The sequence below is a fragment of the Oryza glaberrima genome, chromosome 2, assembly GCF_000147395.1.
Source record: "Oryza glaberrima chromosome 2, OglaRS2, whole genome shotgun sequence".
Classification (NCBI taxonomy): Eukaryota; Viridiplantae; Streptophyta; class Magnoliopsida; order Poales; family Poaceae; genus Oryza; species Oryza glaberrima.
The window spans coordinates 24,261,050-24,285,244 of record NC_068327.1 but is presented as its reverse complement, the minus strand read 5'-3'; the positions used below and the strand labels follow the sequence as shown (position 1 = coordinate 24,285,244).

The 24,195-nt window shown below is 48.5% G+C and overlaps 3 protein-coding genes across 3 annotated transcripts; all 3 read left to right on the top strand.

The window, feature by feature from the left end:
- Positions 1-843: 843 nt before the first annotated feature.
- Positions 844-3,402, top strand: LOC127764562 (phenylalanine ammonia-lyase-like). The gene has a single exon (XM_052289456.1). The coding sequence runs from the start codon at positions 993-995 to the stop codon at positions 3,132-3,134; it is 2,142 nt and encodes a 713-aa protein (XP_052145416.1). The 5' UTR covers positions 844-992; the 3' UTR covers positions 3,135-3,402.
- A 3,433-nt stretch (positions 3,403-6,835) lies between these two features.
- On the top strand, positions 6,836-10,957 carry LOC127761514 (phenylalanine ammonia-lyase-like). The gene is made up of 2 exons (XM_052285819.1): positions 6,836-7,416; positions 8,920-10,957. The coding sequence occupies exons 1-2, from the start codon at positions 7,007-7,009 to the stop codon at positions 10,664-10,666; spliced, it is 2,157 nt and encodes a 718-aa protein (XP_052141779.1). The 5' UTR covers positions 6,836-7,006; the 3' UTR covers positions 10,667-10,957.
- Positions 10,958-19,184: 8,227 nt separating this feature from the next.
- Positions 19,185-23,042, top strand: LOC127764519 (phenylalanine ammonia-lyase). The gene is made up of 2 exons (XM_052289409.1): positions 19,185-19,643; positions 20,983-23,042. The coding sequence occupies exons 1-2, from the start codon at positions 19,279-19,281 to the stop codon at positions 22,721-22,723; spliced, it is 2,106 nt and encodes a 701-aa protein (XP_052145369.1). The 5' UTR covers positions 19,185-19,278; the 3' UTR covers positions 22,724-23,042.
- Positions 23,043-24,195: the final 1,153 nt, after the last annotated feature.

Genomic DNA, 24,195 nt, shown 5'->3' with positions numbered 1-24,195 from the left:
GGTGAGGAGAGCACCGTCGGTGAGGAGAGCGGGGCGAGGATGTGCCGCCGCCGCCCGCCATGACCGCTCCGAGGACGAGCACGAGCACGAGGACGCGCGCGCCGCTCCACTCCAGAATCCGCCTGCTGCCGTCCTCCTCGCTCTGCCTTCTCGTCGCCGCCGAGAGATTCGTGGGGACGGTGGGCGACGGCGACTAGTACCGCCGCGCGCTCCGGCTCTGTCGGGTCGGTGGGAGTGAAAGTAGGAGAGGGAAAGGGAAAAGAAGGAGAGAAAGGGGAAAGTGGGAGAGAGAATAGGTTGGGGTGGTTGGTTTGGGGATCCCCTGTTGTACCCTGCACTGTGAGAGGTGTGGATTCGTTGTGTATCTATCCTACGTGGTATACTGAGGTAACGCAAATGAGATGCTTGTACTGTGAATGGCCTCACGTGGGAACTGGGAACAACGAAGTGAAAAGCGAGCAACTGTGCAAGCACGGTCAGCCGAGCCGAGGCAAAGCATGCGCGCGCATTGCGCCTTCTGCCTTTCAGGCTTTCACCAACCGCATGGCGCGCACCAACCAGGCAACCACGGACCCCGTGCGAGTCTGCGACCGAGCCCGCGTCCCCAAAGACGACCACGAAATTTCGACGTCCACACCTGACCCTCCTCAAAAATATACTCATTCCATCGAACGATTCACACATGTTGTTTGTTCGTTCTTACCCCCAACTAACACCACACTCAGCTTCGTCGGACTGATGAGGAGACCCAGCCGTTTCGTCGCCTTGGACCAGGAACCAATCTGACCAAGCCACTCGTATCATATCTCCAAGCCTATATAAACCCTTCCACTCCCTCCATTTCTCTCCAGGAAGAGCCACACATCCCAGTTAGCTCTTCTCCACAGCTCTGAACACACCGCTGCCTGCATACTCCTCTGATCAATCTCTCTAGTATCCTCCTGCTCATTTAGCACAATCATCAGTTCTCTCTGGCCGTCTAGCTAACTGCAATGGCGTGCGAGAACGGTCAGGTTGCTGCCGATGGCATCAACGGCCTCTGCATGGCGGCGCCCCGCGCCGACCCGCTGAACTGGGGGAAGGCGGCGGAGGAGATGTCGGGGAGCCACCTCGACGAGGTGAAGCGCATGGTGGCCGAGTACCGCCAGCCGCTGGTGAAGATCGAGGGCGCCAGCCTGAGGATCGCGCAGGTCGCCGCGGTGGCCGCGGCCGGCGAGGCCAGGGTCGAGCTCGACGAGTCGGCCCGCGAGCGCGTCAAGGCCAGCAGCGACTGGGTGATGAACAGCATGATGAACGGCACGGACAGCTACGGTGTCACCACCGGCTTCGGCGCCACGTCCCACAGGAGGACCAAGGAAGGTGGTGCCCTGCAAAGAGAGCTCATCAGGTTCCTCAATGCCGGCGCCTTCGGCACGGGCACGGACGGCCACGTCCTGTCCGCCGAGGCCACGCGCGCGGCGATGCTCGTCCGCATCAACACTCTCCTCCAGGGCTACTCAGGCATCCGCTTCGAGATCCTCGAGGCGATTACCAAGCTGCTCAATGCCAACGTCACGCCATGCCTGCCACTCAGGGGCACGGTGACCGCGTCCGGCGACCTGGTCCCGCTCTCCTACATTGCCGGCTTGGTCACCGGCCGCGAGAACTCTGTCGCGGTCGCTCCTGATGGCAGCAAGGTGAACGCCGCTGAGGCGTTTAAGATTGCTGGCATCCAAGGTGGCTTCTTCGAGTTGCAGCCCAAGGAAGGTCTCGCCATGGTGAATGGCACTGCCGTCGGCTCTGGACTTGCCTCCACGGTGCTCTTTGAGGCGAACATTCTTGCTGTCCTTGCCGAGGTCCTGTCCGCCGTGTTCTGCGAGGTGATGAACGGCAAGCCGGAGTACACCGACCACCTGACACACAAGCTGAAGCACCACCCAGGACAGATCGAGGCTGCTGCCATCATGGAGCACATCTTGGAAGGCAGCTCGTACATGAAGCTGGCGAAGAAGCTCGGTGAGCTCGACCCGTTGATGAAGCCGAAGCAAGACCGGTACGCGCTCCGCACGTCGCCGCAATGGCTTGGCCCTCAGATCGAAGTTATTCGTGCGGCCACCAAGTCCATTGAGCGCGAGATCAACTCTGTCAATGACAACCCACTCATTGATGTCTCCCGCGACAAGGCGCTTCATGGTGGTAACTTCCAGGGCACTCCCATCGGTGTGTCCATGGACAACACTCGCCTCGCAATTGCTGCCATCGGCAAGCTCATGTTCGCGCAGTTCTCAGAGCTTGTGAACGACTACTACAACAACGGCCTTCCCTCCAACCTGTCCGGCGGGCGCAACCCGAGCTTGGATTACGGCTTCAAGGGCGCCGAGATCGCCATGGCTTCGTACTGCTCCGAGTTGCAGTTCTTGGGCAACCCAGTGACCAACCACGTCCAGAGCGCGGAGCAGCACAACCAGGACGTCAACTCCCTCGGCCTCATCTCCTCCAGGAAGACAGCCGAGGCCGTCGAAATCCTGAAGCTCATGTCCTCCACGTTCTTGGTCGCCCTGTGCCAGGCCATCGACCTGCGGCACATCGAGGAGAACGTCAAGAGCGCCGTCAAGAGCTGCGTCATGACAGTGGCCAGGAAGACTCTGAGCACGAGCGCCACCGGCGGTCTCCACGCCGCTCGCTTCTGCGAGAAGGATCTTCTCCAGGAGATCGACCGCGAAGCCGTGTTCGCGTACGCCGACGACCCGTGCAGCGCCAACTACCCGCTGATGAAGAAGCTCCGGAACGTGCTCGTGGAGCGCGCCCTCGCCAACGGCGCGGCCGAGTTCAACGCCGAGACCTCGGTGTTCGCCAAGGTCGCCCAGTTCGAGGAGGAGCTCCGCGCGGCGCTGCCAGCGGCGGTGTTGGCCGCACGGGCAGCTGTGGAGAACGGCACGGCGGCAACGCCCAACAGAATCACCGAGTGCCGCTCCTACCCACTGTACCGGTTTGTGCGCGAGGAGCTCGGAACCGCGTACCTCACCGGCGAGAAGACGCGGTCGCCCGGCGAGGAGCTGAACAAGGTGCTCGTCGCCATCAACCAAGGCAAGCACATTGATCCGCTGCTTGAGTGTCTCAAGGAGTGGAACGGCGCGCCCCTGCCCATCTGCTAAACCCCTGTATCAGAACCTCACAGGAGATGATGAGATGAGTACAGAGGTGGTGGTTTGTTTCGAGTAGTGTGGATTATACCAGTACAAGTAGCTGATCAAACATTTTTTATACATTTGTTGTGTTAAGGATTCTTCAATGTACACCTGCAATGCCACAACCTGGTAGGGAATAACCTGGCAAGTAGCTAAAGTAATTGTTTTGTAAGTTTTGAAGTATAATTTACGATTCTTTTTGTGTTTGGACTAGCAAACATTTTTTCCTGTTTCAAATGCTCCGGTAGTGTATTTAAAAACACAACTTCTAAAAAATGGTACTAGGATAATTTCTTTCTGACCTCTGGTACTTCTTGATTCCTCTAAAATGCAAAATTCTCATTATCGTGGACGGCCATGTTAGCGTCCTGGTAATTTGCACTTTAGATCTTGGGTGATACATTAAAATAAGAGTATATGGACTTAGATGTGCATTTTACAAGCTCACGGTACTAGATAACACTATGGTTCAAGTTTAAGAATTGGTTGTGTATTTTACTCTTTCTTGTTTTTATTATTTTGGTGTATTGAGTGTGTGTATTTATGTAATCTGCTGATGGAACCAGAAACAAACAATCCCCTCGATCAAATATAGTAGATCGTTCCTATGGCCTTATAGAAGCATACTCCTGGTCTAAGGATGCGTTCGAGAGGGCTTCTAAGCAGAGCTACTATCTCGTTTTATGTGAACATGTTTTCCGAACGGCTAACCAATGTGTTTGGTATAAAAACTTTCCATGGAGAATTTTTTTAAAAAAAATCAATTTTCAAATTAGTAGTATTTAATACCTAATTAGTTACTTCTTCCGTCCCATATTAAGTTCATTTTTAGCACCTTCCATTTGTCCCAAACTAAGTTTATTTTTAGAGTAATCATTGTATTGGAGTTTGTGAAAGTATAGAATACTCTCTCCGGTTCTATATTAATTGACGTTTTGAACAAGGTTGTGGTCAAACTTTTATAACTTTGACCATCAATAACTTTATAAATATTTAGTTTAAAGGAATTAGAACAACATATATAGATTTGTCTTTTAAAGTACTATAATAAAAGTAAACATGCATTTATTTATTATATATATTATAATAGAAAAATAAGGTCAAAGATATATCTCGTAGACCGTATCATTGTCCAAAACGTCAATTAAAATGAAACCGGAGAGAGTAATTGTATTGGGATTAGATACAGTGAGGATTAGTTGTATTGGGATTTGATAAAGTAGGGGTATTCTATTTTTTTTACTTTTTATTGGTATGTGTCAAATGGGTGAAAAATAAACTTATTTTGGTATGGAGGTAGTATACACTAATTACTTATCTCATTTTACGTACAACTAAGTATTTTTTTTAGATAATGAAAATGATTTACATCTCCGGTGTCTGCCAATATGCGCACGGCTAATGAGTCAAGAAAAAAAAAGATAAAAAAGCTTAAGGTTATGGGACACAAACCTCATCTTCTTTCTAAAAACAAAATATCAGATAGAAAACACATAGAACCTATAACAATATTCTAAAAAAAATTACACCATCCAAAGTAGGACAAAAGACTCATGGCTAACGATTCTAAGAGTGTAGTTTCATTACGCACAGTATCCCACTTCTCCTATGAAAGCATCAAGGATCAATAATAATAGAGTCAACTGGAAGACGTTAAGATAACTTGTATGTGGTTAGACAATTTCTTGTTATTGAAAACTATATCATTTTAACCATGCCAAATTGATCAACGTAAGATACTAGTTCCAAATAAAATAAGTTTTTTAATGGATTTAGTACGTACTCCCTTTATCGAACTCACTCTAAATTTTCAACAAACCTCGGACCTTTGAAACACCAAGCCAACCATCCATCTTGAAGTCAATGAAGTCACTCATGGTTGCTTATCTCATTATCTTAAAAAAAAAGGTTGCTTATCTGAAGAACGTTGAAGCAGCAACATTTTCGCAGCTCCTATACGAAGAACGCAAGTAGTAGGAGGTTGGTGGAGGAGATATACGAATGACGTTGTCTGAATGAACTTACGGGAGGGCCCGGATACCCAACACCCTGTTTGGTGCGAGCTTAGTCGCCAACCACAACGGAGTAGATCGACCTGGCCATCAAGCTGAGTTGGTCACCATGAGTTCGTTGTTACCAACCACACGCAAAAAGTGGATAAAAATATTAAGACAGCCCTTTTAAATGGACAAAAAATAATCACATGGACGATGCATTGATGTACCTGCCTCCCATTGAACCGGCTCTTTAATATTTCCTGGTTCTTAAAGTAAGAAACGTGGAATCTTCATGGTTCAACTGTGCTCGTGCTACTCTTCGGGGCAATATGGGAGTAAATCATTGTTTATACCAGGTTCTTTACGCGCAACATAGCGCCTGCTTAACTGCATAATACACGAGAAAAATACTAAACAATTTGCTTCATTTTGTCTGAACTCTGAAGGCTTCAACTTGCTTTCCTTGGAAGTTCTCTGTTGGTACAGAATCAAATGCGGCAACTTGAGCTCAACGCGTCTGTACCAAAAGAGAGAGAGAGAGTTGCAAACACATCGCTTGGCTTAACGCTGAAAATGACTTATCATAAAAGAAAATTCATAGATAATTTTTTATATGTATATTTAGCGATTAAAAATCAATGCTAGAAAAACTACGAAGAAAAGCCCTAAATCAACTCTACAATTAAAATTTTAAATTTAAATTTTATAGCTGCATAAGCTGTTGGCCAAAATGCCTCCGTGTGGACGTACTACAAGCTTTAAGCCCATTTTCTGCTGCTGCTGTAGTGCTGTTGGCCAAAATGGCCCTGTTGAGGCAATTCCTCCACATCTCGCACAGCCAAAAGGTGACTTAGTTTCTGAACGGTCTTGTTTAGATAAAAAAAATTAGCCAAAAAGTCACATCAAATATTTAGATATATACATGAGACATTAAATGTGGAAAAAAACCAATTACACAGTTTACATGTAAATTGCATCTTTTGAGTCTAATTATGTTATGATTTAACAATATAATGTTACAGTAAATATTTACTAATGATAAATTAATTAGGCTTAATAAATAGCTCGTATACACACTCTTTGCTCTGCAGCAATTCGCGCTCCGAATAATGAACCGATCACGTCATTTCATCGTGTTGTCCTGATGACCACTTGGATCAGTCCTGCACTCCTGCAGCGTCTCGGATCTCGGAGTGGGTGCATGTGTAAAAACAGGACGATACCGGATCGAGCGACCGACGGACCGACGGACCGACTGACCGCGAGAGACCGTCAGCGTTGGCTCAGCAGAGGCCTCCCGTCCACACACGCGCTCTCGCTCGCTCGCTCCCTCCCACCAACCCCCGCCAAATCCCCCGGCCGCGCAAGTCTCCAGCCACCCACCCCACACAGCCACGCACCACCGAGGCAACACGCAACGCAAGCGCCGCCGCCGAACCAACCGGTTCCCCCGGCTCGGCGCCTCGCCCCAATCACAATCCTGCAGGCAGAGCAGCCACGCGAGCTGGCCAGGTGGGCCACGCGTCGCGCATCGCCGCATGGTAAGATTGGTAGGCAGGTCCCATCCGACGGCGAGCGTATGGTCAGCTAGCCAACAACCAAACCCCACACTGCCCTGGACGCCCTTAGCCCCAACCACCATCACCCGTCGCCACGCTATTTAAGCGCCCGTTCCCCCACCGTTCTTCTCCAAGAAGAGCATCAGCTTCCAACTCGAGCTCTTCTTCTACTTAAAAGAAAAAAAACACGCATATCTAGTAGTACTGTTCTAGTGTTCTTGTACTTCTTCTATTCGTGTGCTACTACTGCATCTGTGAGTCTGTGTGACTGTACACATCTGTAATGGAGTGCGAGACCGGGCTTGTTCGTTCCCTGAACGGCGACGGGCTGTGCATGTCGTCGGTGTCGGCGCCGCCGCGGGCCGACCCACTGAACTGGGGGAAGGCGGCGGACGAGCTGGCGGGGAGCCACCTCGACGAGGTGAAGCGGATGGTGGAGGACTTCCGCCAGCCGCTGGTGAAGATCGAGGGCGCCAGCCTGACGATCGCGCAGGTGGCCGCCGTGGCCGCCGGCGCCGGCGACGCCAGGGTGGAGCTCGACGAGTCCGCCCGCGGCCGCGTCAAGGCCAGCAGCGACTGGGTCATGAACAGCATGATGAACGGCACCGACAGCTACGGCGTCACCACCGGCTTCGGCGCCACCTCCCACCGCCGCACCAAGGAGGGCGGCGCGCTCCAGAGGGAGCTCATCAGGTGACAAATCGATCGCAAGCTCGATCCTTTATTTTGTTTCACTTCCATTGTTCATCAGTCTTTACATCAGCAGTTCGATTCTATGATTACGACGAGATTGAGGATCACTATATTAGTTTATTTAATCTCTCAGAACTTGTGGGACGAACTAGATGCGCTTGCATGTGCTCTCGCTGCATAGTTGTGTGTGTGCCCACGAGATACCGTCATTCTCGGAGCCAAAAAGGATTCTTTTGGGGTGTCAGCCAGCCAATACTAGTACTGGAGTATATCCTTCGCCATTATTACACTATTATGATCCATCCAGCTGTAGTATTTGGGTAAAATCATCACCATATTTATTACTTCTCGCCACCATCCAAACACGCAGATGTACTGTACCTCTTGCTCAGTTCATGCCACATCTGAACCGGCTACTAGTAGTAACCGTCCTGCACTGTTACACCTTTAATTTGCACCACACGAACACGACTCGTGTTAACTAAAAATAAAGTGAAAACACAAGACGACGATTATGTGTCCGTTGGCGCGTTGCTAGAACTCCTTTTTGCGTCTTTCGTCTGAGGAGAGGAGAAGGAGAAAGGAAGCAACCTTTTTCTCTCTTTTCTTTTTCGGGACATTTGATAATATGTTTATCCATGAGATAATTCTGTCGCTGAGCGAGAATTCGGGATCTCGAGGAGGGTATCCGGCCATCCGGGGCCAAGGGTAGGCAGCTGCTGGGCTATCATATCAACGCGAGTAGTAATAACACCAACTGCGTGCGTTTGCTCGGTTCGGCCGACGGGTTGGCGCGATGGCGCCGTCGCGTCGCGACTCACGCCATGCACGCGGGGCGCCGGACAAAGCGTTCGGCAGCGCAGAAAACTTCACATGGAGACGACGTGGGCAGTGGACTGGCCTGCCTTCGGGGGATTTTCCCACGGCCACGTTACGGCGAAAGCGAGCTGAGGTTAGGTGACACATCCCCTGTCCTCGCAGGGAGACAGACAAATTGACGGCTCTGGTTTTCCTTTCCTGTTTTATCATCGACTGGTTTGGGAGCGTCCAATTATTAAACGGACAGTATGCAAATAAAATTGAAGGGGAAATAGTCAAAATACCCTGAACATGTGGAGTTGTGGACGAGTAGTTGTAGTATTCGTATCCGAGATAAGGTCCAAAACACTTTGTTTTTCGTTATTTAAACGTGATGTAGAACAATATTGGGACTTATTTGACTTTTAGCACATGGCGGTGACCGACAGTTCTGCACAGCTGCACAACTACGCGCATCTGACTTGTTTACTCTCCTTATCATGGGGAGCATAATTAATTAAGCAATTATGAAACTCTAAATTAATCATCAGTCGGCACGGCGGCAGTGTGTATGTACACCGAAGGAAAATACGGAAAGAGAATACGCAATCATATATCTGACCAAGTTTTTCTGAACGTGTTATATGTTTTTTTTTTCGTGAGCTCTGAACTGAAATTGACATGTCTATCGCTCTGTTTTAACAGATTCCTCAATGCCGGCGCCTTCGGCACCGGCACCGACGGCCACGTTCTGCCGGCGGAGGCGACGCGCGCGGCGATGCTCGTCCGCATCAACACCCTCCTCCAGGGTTACTCCGGCATCCGCTTCGAGATCCTCGAGGCCATCACCAAGCTGCTCAATGCCAACGTCACGCCGTGCCTGCCGCTCCGGGGCACCATCACCGCCTCCGGTGACTTGGTCCCACTGTCCTACATTGCCGGCCTCATCACCGGCCGCCAGAACTCCGTGGCCGTCGCCCCGGATGGCCGCAAGGTGACCGCCGCCGAGGCATTCAAGATTGCCGGCATTGAGCACGGCTTCTTCGAGTTGCAGCCTAAGGAAGGTCTTGCCATGGTGAACGGCACGGCCGTCGGCTCTGGCCTTGCATCGACCGTGCTCTTTGAGGCCAATGTCCTTGCCATCCTCGCCGAGGTCCTGTCCGCCGTGTTCTGTGAGGTCATGACCGGCAAGCCGGAGTACACCGACCACCTGACACACAAGCTGAAGCACCACCCTGGACAGATCGAGGCTGCCGCCATCATGGAGCACATCTTGGAAGGCAGCTCGTACATGAAGCTGGCGAAGAAGCTCGGCGAGCTCGACCCGTTGATGAAGCCGAAGCAGGACAGGTACGCGCTCCGCACGTCGCCGCAGTGGCTCGGCCCACAGATCGAGGTCATCCGCTTCGCCACCAAGTCGATCGAGCGCGAGATCAACTCCGTGAACGACAACCCGCTGATCGATGTCTCCCGTGGCAAGGCGCTTCACGGTGGCAACTTCCAGGGCACGCCCATCGGCGTGTCCATGGACAACACCCGCCTCGCCCTCGCTGCCATCGGCAAGCTCATGTTCGCGCAGTTCTCTGAGCTCGTGAACGACTTCTACAACAACGGGCTTCCTTCCAACCTGTCCGGTGGACGCAACCCCAGCTTGGACTATGGGTTCAAGGGCGCGGAGATCGCCATGGCGTCGTACTGCTCCGAGCTCCAGTTCTTGGGCAACCCGGTGACCAACCATGTCCAGAGCGCGGAGCAGCACAACCAGGACGTGAACTCGCTTGGTCTCATCTCCTCCAGGAAGACCGCCGAGGCCATCGACATCCTGAAGCTCATGTCCTCCACGTTCTTGATCGCCCTGTGCCAGGCCATCGACCTGCGCCACCTCGAGGAGAACATGAAGACCGCGGTGAAGAACTGCGTGATGCAGGTGGCCAAGAAATCCCTGAGCATGAACCACATGGGCGGCCTCCACATCGCTCGCTTCTGCGAGAAGGACCTGCTCACCGCGATCGACCGCGAGGCCGTGTTCGCCTACGCCGACGACCCCTGCAGCGCCAACTACCCGTTGATGCAGAAGCTCCGCGCGGTGCTCATCGAGCACGCGCTCGCCAACGGCGACGCCGAGCGCGTCCTGGAGACCTCCATCTTCGCCAAGGTGGCCGAGTTCGAGCAGCACGTCCGCGCCGCGCTGCCCAAGGAGGTGGAGGCCGCCCGCGCCGCCGTCGAGAACGGCACCCCGCTCGTCCCCAACCGGATCAAGGAGTGCCGCTCGTACCCGCTCTACCGGTTCGTGCGCGAGGAGGTCGGCACCGAGTACCTCACCGGCGAGAAGACGCGGTCGCCCGGCGAGGAGCTGAACAAGGTGCTCGTCGCCATCAACGAGCGCAAGCACATCGACCCGCTGCTCGAATGCCTCAAGGAATGGAATGGCGCGCCACTGCCACTCTGCTGAACAGAAATGGAATACCAAAAAAAATGCAAAACAAGAAGACGTATAGCAACACAAAACTGAAAGATAGAGATCATTTCGAGAGTGTGAATGTTTTCTACTATGTCTAGATGAACATGGTGATGATACTATTTTACGGTTCTTTGTAGTTAACTTGATGTTACTGTTGCTGTTTCAGCTTCTGCGGTTGCCATAACCTGCAGTTCCGCATGGCCTGGCACGCAGCTTTCTGAAACTTTTGGTGCTGTAAATTTGTATAAGTTGGGGGACTAAAGTAAATTATTTTGTTTTACAGCTGCTGCTCGTTCTCTGAAGAAGTTCTTCACATCCATTTCGTCTTGTCAAGCGCGCGCCCACACACACTATTCTCGAAAATGCTGATTTGTAGCAGTATCTATTTCTGATGGTACTTACAACTGTACAAGATCACGAAAATGCAGGAGACACGCGGCCATGTTCAAGTCAGACTAACTTTTGCAGGTGGCCAATCGCTATATAATCATGGTGGTCAGCTCGCGAGGATGGCTGTTACAATTTGTTATTCGTACCTACCACGAGAAAATGTGGTCGGTATCATGGAAGCGTGTGTTTCTCAATAAGCAGTGGTACTACGCCTGGACTCATGGTCCAAACTCCCAACTCTGTTGAAATTGGATGTACTTTGGGCTGTGTTTAGATCTAAACTTTAGATTCAAACTTTTAACTTTTTCCATCACATCAACCTGTCATACACACAACTTTTCAGTCACATCGTACCAATTTCAACCCAAACTTTCAACTTTGAAAGGAACTGTACACAGCCTTGTACTAGCTACTCAGTTTAAACTAGCTACTCAGTTTGTGATGCATACAAGAGTAGCGCCCTGTTTAGTTATAAAATAATTCTTCAAACTTCCAAATTTTCCATCACATCAAAACTTTTCTACATACACAAACTTCCAACTTTTTCATCACATCGTTTCAATTTCAACCAAACTTTTAATTTTGGTGTGAACTAAACACAACCTAGATGTTTTTTTTTCTTTGTTGATCAGTTTTGCTCTACTGTCCACCGGCAGTGGAGATCATAACGAGAAATACTACTTCCTTCGTTCCAAAATAAGTGCAGCCATGGTTTTCCGCGCCCAACTTTGACCGTTCGTCTTATTTAAAATTTTTTTAAAAAAAATTAAAAACATAAGTCACGAATAAAGTACTATTCATGTTTTATCATCTCATAACAACAAAAATGTTAATTATAAAAAAATTTCAAATAAGATGGACGATCAAAGTTGGGCGCGAAAACTCATGGCTGCACTTATTATGGGACGGAGGTAGTACTAACCTTATGAACAGGGATTATAATTTAGTAGTGCCAGAATTGGCTGTTTGATTTGCATTCTGGATTCCTATCAAGGCTTGTTTAGTTCCTTTTAAACTTCCAAAAATTCCGTCACATTAAATATTTGGACATATGTATGGAGCATTAAATATGGACAAAAAAAACCAATTACACAGTTTGCATGTAAATTGCGAGACGAATCTTTTGAGCCTAATTACGCCATGATTTAATAATGTGGTGCTACGGTAAACATTTACTAATGATGGATTAATTAGGCTTAATAAATTTGTCTCGCAGTTTACAAGTGGAATCTATAATTTGTTTTGTTATTAGACTACGTTTAATATTTCAAATGTGTGTCCGTATACTTTTAAAAAAAATTTAGACAGGGACTAAAGACGGCCCAAGACTTCAAAAATGATTCTAGTTCAGACGTCAACGTGCCTTGTTCGTTTGCTCCTCCAACCTTGATGTACAGCCATGGGGGCATGAGCGATCCTTCTCACCGATAGAAACTCCCCCATTTATGACAGCTAATTGTGTCAGTGCAACGAGGTTGACACCCTTGCTTGCAGCTGCAAATGCAAAGATGCAAGATTCCTGGGAGACTTGTCCGCACTATTCACTAATTTTCTCCACAGTACAGGACCTTTTATATACAAGCGCATGATTACTGCAGGGGCACCCAATAGACGAACAGTTAAGTTGATCATTAGAGGCCACATCTGCACATGGCGTGATGTGGCCGCAAGCTTCAATTGAATTCCTAACTGCAAGTAGATGCGAGATTGAAGGACCAGATCCAGAGCTTGCTTCAGCTATCTGTTCGTAACATGCTGCTACTAGATTTCTCGTTGCTCCTGCCGCCTAGCCAAATGCTTTTATGGATAGAACTAAACTACACAAGAGAAAAAAAAAAGCAGCAGAAAAATACTCCTACCAACCAAAGATGTTCAGTTTTAGCTCTATTTAAAACAAGAAAACTCTGTTTTTCTTCATGATCAGAGTTCAAGAAAGAGATGTTTGCAAAAAGAAAGAGTATAGGTCGTAGCATTTTAAAGAGGGGCAGAGACTGTAACTCAATCATTTGCTGTGTATATCCACTTGTGCATATAGAGGCCGGATTTCTATCCATTATTTTTCTTTTAAAAAAAGGACCGAAACTTATGTCAGTTGAGTAAAACTCGAATAATGAAAGCGAGTCAGAGATACAAGACTAATATACCGCTTCACAATCACACAATAGTACTTTCGCCTTCGTAGTCGTTCACTGCTCACAAACCATCATTCGGCGTTGGCTTCTGCAGATGCGTAAGCTAAACCGAGAAGCATGCTCCTTGTCATGTATCTGATCGCAAAAGAAACGTACAGCCAGTTCAACTACCTGTCTGCTTCAGAGGAGTACAGTTCAGAGCTGCATATGGATTAATGGATATGGACAACACATCGATCATTAGGTTCAGCTGAGATACTAGGTGAGATAAAAGAAAAAAGACATCCATCTAGAGGTGGTAGTAGTAGTGTTCAACCAAACCTCTACCAGCAATCCATGCAACCAAGTCATAACTAGCTAGTACCATTTCGGCTTTTTGGTAGGTAGTGTCTCAGATGTTGAATTTGCAGGCCCTGGTTTTTGTCACTTTATCTCGGCCTGGAACAGAAGCGGCAGCCGACTACTACTCTGCACGAATGCAGATGGATGCGATCGAAAGACGGTCAGAGAAGAGAAAGGCCTCTCGTCGTCATCGCCGTAATCCTGTGAGGAACTGAGATAAACCTGCACACACGCACGTGCTGCAGACAAACTGACGTGAAGAGTTTTTAGCAATGAATAACACGAGTACTTCTTGCAGTGCAAAAGATGAGGCTACAAGTCTTCAACTGAGCAATACACTAATAATATACTCCTATTGTCCGCTGAATAATGCATTCAATTGTTTGGCTGGCCTTGTGTTGGTGTTCGTATACGGGCTTAGCTTCAGACAGCCAGTACAGCAATTCGGCATGGTTGTTACTTGTTAGTCGCATGATCCACCCTCTAAAATGCTTCCATTTTCTTATTTCTGATGTGGGTAACCTTAGGCCGACGAAGCTTGGGCCGATTGGGATGAGGCAATGGATCGGGCCAGATCTTTTTTGTTGGTCCAGAATATCAATAGGAAAAAGTACCCCGAAGGTCCCTCAATTTGTCATCGAGTTACAAAATCGTCCCTCAACCGCAAAACCAGATATATAGCATCCTCCAACTTATAAAACCGTTCACTTTAGATCCTTCAGCGATTTGACCCTAGTTTTGTTCGACGTGGCGGTTGAGTCAGCGTGGGCCCCACATGTCAGCGTGTCCACGTCAACACCTCCTCTCTTTCCCCTCTTCTCTCCCTTCCTCCTCTCTCTCTCTCTCTCACTTCTCTGCGAGGCTGGCTAGCGGGATGAGGCGGGAGAGGAGGAGGGCGTCGGCGCCCGGTGACGGGCGACGCGGCAGCGGTAATGGCAGTGACGCGGCGGCGGTAATGGCAGCGACGCTGGCGTCGTGCGAGACGAACGGGTGCGCCGCGAGGAGGGAGGGGACGAGGCCCACGAGGTGGCGGTGAGGAGAAGCGGGCCCATGAGCATGAATTCATGGGCGACGGGGGGAGGAGCTACGCGCGGGCGGCGGGGGAGGAGCTGCGTGCGGGCGGCAGGCGTCGGGGAAGAAGCTCAAACGCCCCTCCCACGACGATGTCGTCATCGACTACTCTGTTGCGTCCATCTCCCCAGGTGCCATGTTCATCGAGGCCGAGTACGACAACTCAGCCAGTGTCGTGGATATGCGTCGCCTCGCCGGTGACAACGACGAGCACCACGCGGAGGCCTTCAAGCGGCTCGTGCCAGAGATGGAAGTGGGGTGGCCAGCTGCTTCCCCGCCAGCCGCCGCCCATGCGCAGCTCCTCCCCCCGCCGCCTACGCCCGTCGCCCGCGCCCAGCTGCTCCCCCACTAGCTGCTGGCCGTACCTAGCTGCTCCACCTTGATGCCAATGTTCCACGGCTCGCTCGACCCTGCCGCAGTGTGGTGCGGCGGTGGAGGAGATGCAACCGCGACGTGAATTCACGCGCTGCTGCCTCCCCTTCTCCTGCTTCGCCCGTCGTCGACCACCAACGCCCTCCTCCACGCCTGTGGCCTCTGCAACCACCGCCTCCCCTTCTCCCTTGTTGTTGCCGCCACCGCCACGTTGCCTGTCGCCGGCCGCCGATGCCCTCCTTCTCTCCTGCCTCGCATTGCCGACCTCCTCTCCACCTGTCGACTGGCCTATCCAAACGAGAAGAATGTGAGAGAGGAGGAAGAGAGAGAAGAGGGGCAAGAGAGAGGGTGCTGACGTGAATACACTGACATGTGGGGTCCATGTGGTCCCATGCTGACTCAGCAACCACATCGGATAAAACCGGGGTCAAAACAACCAAAGAACTTAAAGTGTACGGTTTTGTAAGTTGAGGGGTGTCATATATCTGGTTTTGCGGTTGGGGAACGATTTTGTAACTCGATGACAAGCAGGGTTCGACTTACCGCCGGTAACCGCGCGGTTACCACGGTTACCGGGCTTACCGCGGGGGTACGGTAATATAAATACCGCGGTAACCTCCTTAAATTCAAATAAATTTAAAAAATAATTTGAATTTTTGATAAATTTTACACAGTTTTTCACGGTTACCGCGCGGTAACCGTGCTTACCGCCGGGGCGCGTTAACCCTGGCCCCGGTGGTTTGGGAAACCCTGATGACAAGTTGAGAGGTCTTCGGTGTACTTTTTCCATATCAATATAATCACGATGAACTTCTCTGAACCAGGTTTAATTAAAAGGGGAATCCTGTGGGAGAAGAGAAGCACTTTCAACCTATCACACCAACAATTAATTGGAGGCATGCATCTCACTAAACTTCATTAATAGGAATAGGCATGGAAGATATTTCATCTTTTGATTTTTGTTCCACCTAGTACTACTTTTCTGGAAAAAAAACACCATATGGCATTTTAATTTATAACTGACTTATATTAAAGAAAACAAGAAGCAGGAAAGACCGTGAAAAAATTATAATCAAATTTGATAGTCTTATTATTTACTGCACCATCGCAACCATGACCAATTCTATGTTGTCCCCCCTAGCACTGCTATTAGCACTGCATTCAATTTTTGTTTTTTTCCCACTGTTGATTAATGATACTGGTAGTGCTAGATATGAAGGGCTGCGGTTGCATATCACTTTGTCTCCAAATAAATGTATTTGACCTAGGTGCCTCTTATATATCTTTTAAAATTTAAAGCTAACGAGGGTACTCTCTACGTACTCGTAAAGAAAGTCATTTTGGATAGCGACACGGTCTTCAAAACACAATTTTAACTTCTTGTTTCTATAAAAATATTTATTGAAAAGTGATATATGTATACTTTTATAAAAGTATTTTTCAAGACAAATATATTCATATAATTTTTATAGTTTTAAACTCAACAACTTGAGAGTTATTCATGATTTATAAGGACAATGTTTGACTTAAACATTATCCTAAACGACTTCCTTTACGAGCACAGAAGGAGTATAAGGCATGCCCATGTCTATCTTGGTTAGCTGTCATCAATGCATTATATATCGCAGATATCCTTACTTTTGTAGTCTATCTATAACAAAACTGCATAGATATTTCCATGTTAATATGCGAAAAGGAAAAAATATATGTCCAAGAAGTTGGCTCAGAAGGTTACTCTGAAACAAGGTATATAATTTTTTGACCCCTGCCTTTTGTTATTAACCCTGATTCCACAAACACATTTGTTATCTTATATTACCGGGATAAAATACTTAAAACCGACAAGAATATGTGGTTTGGATGTATATCCACATCCGCTTGTTTTGTAACTAAAAGTAAAATGTTGTTTTCTTTAAGTCGCGACTCTGGACTGAGCCAAACAAATCGTGTACCAATAATCTAGAACGCATTCGCACATATGTTACTACCTTCTATAATAGTTGTCTATCGTTACCTTTTAAAGTTGTTATTTGTGGATATCTCATCAAAGAATATTTACCAGGAATGATGAGCTTCAAACTGACAAGAATTTACACTTTAGATTTATATCCATATCCTTTTGTTTTATAATTAAACTACATTTGTGTTTTCTTTGAGTTGTGACTCCAAACCGAGCCAAACAAGTCATCTACCAATACCTAGAGCGCATGTGCATGTATGCCGCTATGTCTTTATAACAGTTATCTATCGCTACCCCCTTAAAGTTGTTATTTGTCGGTATCTCATCAAAGGAATATTACCGGGATAGACAAACTTAAAACCGGCAAGAATCTATGATTTGGATTTATCTCCACATTCGTTTGTTTTGTACCTAAAAAAACCTAAAAATGTTGTTTTCCTTGAATTGTGATACCGAAATAAGCCAAACAAGTCATCTACCAATACGTAGAACGCATACGCACGTCTACCAATACCTAGAGCGCATGTGCACGTATGTCGCTACATCTTTATAATAGTTATTGACCGTTACCCCCCCCCCCCCCCCTCACCACTAAAGTTGTTATTTGTCGGTATCTCATCAAAAGAATATTGCGGGATATACAAACTTGAAACCGACAAGAATCTATGATTTGGATTTATCTCCATGTTCATTTGTTTTGTAACTATAAAAATAAAATTTTGTTTTCTTTGAGTTGCAACTCCAAACCGAGCCAAACAAGTCGTCTACCAATACCTAAAACACATCCACACATATGTCACTACGCTTATATAACAATTATGTACCGCTTGACCCCCTCAAGGTTTTTATTTGTTGGTATGTCAACAAAAGAATATTACCGGTATAGAGAAACTTAAAACTGACAAGAATCTATGATTTGGGTTTATCTCCACATTCGTTTGTTTTGTAACTACAGAAAAATAAATTTTTGTTTTCTTTGTATCGCGACCCCGAACCAACCTAAACAAGTAGTCTATCAATTCCTAAAACGCACATATGTCACTCCATTTTTTTATGACATCTATCTATATATCATTGTCCCCTTAAAATTATTATTTGTCCGTATCTCATCAAAATAATATTAACGAGATAGACAAACTTAAAACCGATAAGAATCTATGATTTGGATTTTTACATAAGGTTTTCCTTAATTAGTACACATAAATGCAATACCTGCTAGAGTGCTGGTTATAATCTCTTTTAACATGATTTGGAGCTCTGCTCTTTTGTGATCCTTGCACAAGGGGGAGATTCTGGTTGCCATTTTGACAGTCCAGCCGTGTGCTGGCTCACACAGTCAGCAAATGTGGAAAACAAAATCCAAGCAAATGAGTCTAAAATGTCTGTTGAAGTGTTGAGGCATATCTTCTAGATATATATCGATCTATCAATCCTTGTTTTGTTTTTTTTTTATTAAGAGAGACATATCTATCTATCTCTAAGGTGTAGTGACCTTGCACTGACGTGAATAATCGCAGAGCGTGCTGCTGAGTGCGAAGAGCAAATGATTTTCTCTTCTTCTTTTTTTTGTTCGGCAGAGATGCACACGCAATAATTGTCCAGCCAACAACTCCGGTTTCCACTCGAGAGCAGCCTGGTTTTCCTTTTCAGGGTTGGTGAGATTTGTCCCTCCTTCACTTTCCTACTGGCTACCGCGTGATCACCAACAACAGAAAAGTTTTAGAACAAGGGAAAACCATTGGAAAACAAACATTCTTAAAAGTGAGCAAAAGCATCGGCAAATGCACACCACAAGTTTTTTTTTCTAAAAAAGAGGCACTTTCATTCAAAAAGTTCCCAAATTTTTCATCAGGTTGGTTAGATTACTCATGCACACGACGGCGGTTTCAATTTTGAAAGTCATAATCATCGTTCCGTGTTTGGACCACGGACAATATTATCGCAAGAAATAGTTCGACCCATATAGAAACTAAGAGAAATTATGTGTTTCAAATATGGCCCTTCATTAATTTTGGCCAAATATGATAATGTAGTGATGTTCAAGTGCACATAAAAAAACCATTCTCCATGGAACAAAAAAGTAAAGTAGAATGGAAGTTATATATCTTTTTTTTTATAGATCCACCATACAAGCCACCAACCAACCCACTAGGCAGAGGGAGAAGAGAGGAAAAGGCCTTACCTACCTACACCCGCCCACCCCGTCCACCGCGCCACTATTTAAGCGCCCCCTCCGCCTCCATTTCCCTCCAAGAAGAGCTCACTACCTTCTCCTCCGGCTCTTCTTCAGTATCGAATCCTCTCTTCTCCTCGTGCCCACCACCACCACCGTAGCAATGGCGGGCAACGGGCCGATCAACAAGGAGGACCCGCTCAACTGGGGCGCGGCGGCGGCCGAGATGGCCGGCAGCCACCTCGACGAGGTGAAGCGCATGGTGGCGCAGTTCCGCGAGCCGCTGGTCAAGATCCAGGGCGCCACCCTCCGCGTCGGCCAGGTGGCCGCCGTCGCCCAGGCCAAGGACGCCGCCGGCGTCGCCGTCGAGCTCGACGAGGAGGCCCGCCCCCGCGTCAAGGCCAGCAGCGAGTGGATCCTCAACTGCATCGCCCACGGCGGCGACATCTACGGCGTCACCACCGGCTTCGGCGGCACCTCCCACCGCCGCACCAAGGACGGCCCCGCCCTCCAAGTCGAGCTCCTCAGGTAAAAAACAATCATCCAATTAATTACTTCATTACTGCATTAATTGCTATGGATAGCATAGATCCACTTTCATCCACTTCGTCCCCCCGCGTTTACCGGGAGTTTTTATGAATTTCTTATTGTAGAAGTACAACTTCGCCCATAGATAGACACACAGCTCATGATCCCAGCTCACCTCATGAGTCATGACTGATGAGTAGCAGTAGCATCAAAGATATAAAATGCAAGTTAAAAAAGGCAAAAAGCGATGTGCCCTTTTTCTTGGCCATCCCCTGAGATTCATGGGCTGTTCCTACTCTTTATTAGCAAAAGAAAAAAACAGAAGCAAATAAATGCACTCCCTTACCAGCATGGAATTTTTTGCTCATAGCATAAAGTCAAGTACAGCATCCAAGCTGTTTAATTCTAGTACCAAGCTGGAAAACTTGTCTCATGTGTAGTATATACACCACCAGCACAGCTCCAGTTGAAAAAAAAAAAAGAAAAAAACGGCCAGATCTATCTCACCGGCGCGCGCGACACAGCGAGTTCGCGCGAGCGAGGCGTCTGGTGGGGCGTCGTTTTCCCCGCACCGCGCGGTGGTCTCGTCGTACTACCGAGAGTATGCGCACGCCACCGGCGTGCGCGGCGGAAAAACAGGTCACGCTCCTCCTGTGCCCGCCCGGTGACACGCTCTCAGGAAACCACTTTATTTTGTTGGTACATACTTTACTCCTACATGCTTTGAAAAGAAATATAAATATGTTCTTTAGAAAAATGAATAAAAGTAGTATAAAATTTTGTTGGCGGAAAAAAAAATCCAGTGGTAGGATATAGGAGTAGTATATGTGCCATAGGATGGGTGACAAACTGACAAGTCGGCACGTACGAGTATCATGGTGGAGAAGTCAGAAGATATATACTATATCTGTATTTAATAGTTTTATGGATAAATGCGCGTATAGATTTTTTCTTTCTTTCTCTGCTGAAAATGGAATTTCGATGGAAAATGTATACTGGGATATTTTTGTAGGACTGGTTCTTGTGCAGATCTAGTCGTGTCACGCCCCACGCGTGCCAGTTAGCGGGGAGCACAAGTGACTCAAGGAAAAAACATGTTGAGTAGTCGTACAATTGTCAGGGCCATAGGGTGTTCTTGTTTCCAAATCCCGATGCGAGTTGTAACAGAGGACAAGAGTTTACAACCAGCTGTTCCAATTTGTCGTCTGGTTTACTTGTTTGGGCTGCAACTTGGCAGTTAATTTAACGGTTTTCTGTACAGTAGTAGCCATCCATGCATCCACTGCATCTAGCTGTCGATCTGTCGTCTCTGACCATGTGCGTGCTTCTGCTGCTGCAGGCATCTCAACGCCGGAATCTTCGGCACTGGCTCCGATGGCCACACGCTGCCGTCGGAGACGGTGCGGGCGGCCATGCTCGTGCGCATCAACACCCTCCTCCAGGGCTACTCCGGCATCCGGTTCGAGATCCTCGAGGCCATCACCAAGCTGCTCAACACCGGCGTCACGCCGTGCCTGCCGCTCCGTGGCACCATCACCGCGTCCGGTGACCTGGTTCCCCTGTCCTACATTGCCGGCCTCATCACCGGCCGCCCCAACGCGCAGGCCATCTCGCCCGACGGCAGGAAGGTGGACGCCGCCGAGGCGTTCAAGCTCGCCGGCATCGAGGGTGGCTTCTTCACGCTGAACCCCAAGGAAGGTCTCGCCATCGTCAATGGCACGTCCGTGGGGTCGGCGCTCGCGGCCACCGTGATGTTCGACGCCAACATCCTCGCCGTCCTGTCCGAGGTGCTCTCGGCGGTGTTCTGCGAGGTGATGAACGGCAAGCCGGAGTACACCGACCACCTGACCCACAAGCTGAAGCACCACCCTGGGTCGATCGAGGCCGCCGCCATCATGGAGCACATCCTCGCCGGGAGCTCGTTCATGAGCCACGCCAAGAAGGTGAACGAGATGGACCCGCTGCTGAAGCCGAAGCAGGACAGGTACGCGCTCCGCACGTCGCCGCAGTGGCTCGGTCCGCAGATCGAGGTCATCCGCGCCGCCACCAAGTCCATCGAGCGCGAGGTCAACTCCGTGAACGACAACCCGGTGATCGACGTCCACCGCGGCAAGGCGCTCCACGGCGGCAACTTCCAGGGCACCCCTATCGGTGTGTCCATGGACAACGCCCGTCTCGCCATCGCCAACATCGGCAAGCTCATGTTCGCGCAGTTCTCCGAGCTCGTGAACGAGTTCTACAACAACGGGCTGACCTCCAACCTGGCCGGCAGCCGCAACCCGAGCTTGGACTACGGGTTCAAGGGCACCGAGATCGCCATGGCCTCCTACTGCTCTGAGCTCCAGTACCTCGCCAACCCCATCACCAACCATGTCCAGAGCGCGGAGCAGCACAACCAGGACGTGAACTCGCTGGGTCTCGTCTCGGCCAGGAAGACCCTGGAGGCGGTGGACATCCTCAAGCTCATGACCTCCACCTACATCGTCGCCCTGTGCCAGGCCGTCGACCTTCGCCACCTCGAGGAGAACATCAAGAGCTCCGTCAAGAACTGCGTCACCCAGGTGGCCAAGAAGGTGCTCACCATGAACCCCACCGGCGACCTCTCCAGCGCGCGCTTCAGCGAGAAGAACCTCCTCACCGCCATCGACCGCGAGGCCGTGTTCAGCTACGCCGACGACCCGTGCAGCGCCAACTACCCGCTCATGCAGAAGCTCCGCGCCGTGCTCGTCGAGCACGCCCTCACCAGCGGCGACGCCGAGCCCGAGGCCTCCGTGTTCTCCAAGATCACCAAGTTCGAGGAGGAGCTCCGCTCCGCGCTGCCCCGGGAGATCGAGGCCGCCCGCGTCGCCGTCGCCAACGGCACCGCCCCCGTCGCCAACCGCATCGTCGAGAGCCGGTCGTTCCCGCTCTACCGCTTCGTCCGCGAGGAGCTCGGCTGCGTATTCCTCACCGGCGAGAAGCTCAAGTCCCCCGGCGAGGAGTGCAACAAGGTGTTCCTCGGCATCAGCCAGGGCAAGCTCATCGACCCCATGCTCGACTGCCTCAAGGAGTGGAACGGCGAGCCCCTTCCCATCAACTAAGCCAAGATCCCACCGCCATTGCCATTGCCATACACCCATCATCGAGGAGGAGAGGAGACTAAAAATAAAAGAAAACGAACCGCTTCGTGTATCTTCAGACAAAAAAGACCCTGTATTTTCTTCGTTCGTTGCCGTTTGGTTTATAGTGATCTCGTGTTCTTTGTGTTAGCTGCTCTGCTCAGCTTGCCAGCCATGGCGGCAAAGCAAGCGGCTTTTCTAAGATATTGTCGCTAAACTGTATTTTGGGGTGAAAGTATTGCTACTCGATTCCATCCTTAAAAAGTTGTGGTAATAGAAATGTTTTGATCCTATAATACAATGTCTTCAGCTTAACTGTGATTCGAATTCGTCTTCAGCTCAATGCATCGCTTTCTTTGGGACTTGCAAAATTGAGTTGTCATGGACTCGTAGTGTTTGTTGATCATTGCTAGTAAGGCCTTGCTTAGTTGCCAAAAACTTTTTCCCAAAAACATCACATCGAATATTTAGACACATGCATGGAGTATTAAATATAGATAAATTAAAAATTAATTGCACAGTTAGGGGTAATCGCGAGACGAATCTTTTAAACCTAATTAGTCCATGATTAGCCATAAATGCTACAGTAACCCATATTTATTAATGATGGATTAATTAGGCTCAAAAGATTCGTCTCGCGGTTTCCAAGCGAGTTATGAAATTAGTTTTTTCATTCATATTCGAAAACATCTTCCGATATCCGGTCAAACGTCTGATATGACACTCAAAAAATTTCTTTTCACGAACTAACGAGGCTCTAAGCAGTGGGCGAGCACAAATCAATGGGCGGTTGCGTCACCAATCGCCATGAGATTGCCATCCACCTACCGTTTGGGACAAAAACTTGACAAAGGCGCATGACCTCATGAGCGATGTCCAAATCGCTCTTAAGTTTCGCTCTTGGGCTATAATCAAAGGTAGCTACTTGACTAGGCATGATTTGCTCCCCTTTTCTGTTCATCATTGCTATGTGTTCTCTTTTCAAAAAAAAAAAAAAATCATTGCTATGTGTTGGTGTGCTAGTGTGGTCACTGAAATGAAGGTGCCATAAATTAATGCCAACAGGAGGAGCAAATTAATAGAAGTGGCCATTTTTTCTCTAGACCTGAAAACTAAGTTCATTTCAGGTACATGTTACTTGCAACTACTCTCTCAGTCCTGCTTAAAAAAACAACTTTTATCTACGAATCTGAATATAACTTACATCTATATTCGTGTATAAAAAGTTTTTTTTTAAAGGATGGAAGGAGTAGAGCTCAGTCACACTGATCAACTACTCGTACCTGACCAGCATTTTTAATTCCATTGATGTGTAAGTGATGACCTAGTGTTCGATCTGTAACTGCTGATGAACTGGATCGAGCTTGCAGGTAGGTTCCTTGAGCAGAAACCGACAGGCCAAGGTCGGATCGAAGTCGTTAGGTGCAGTGAGAAGGCTACTTGCCACTTGCTAC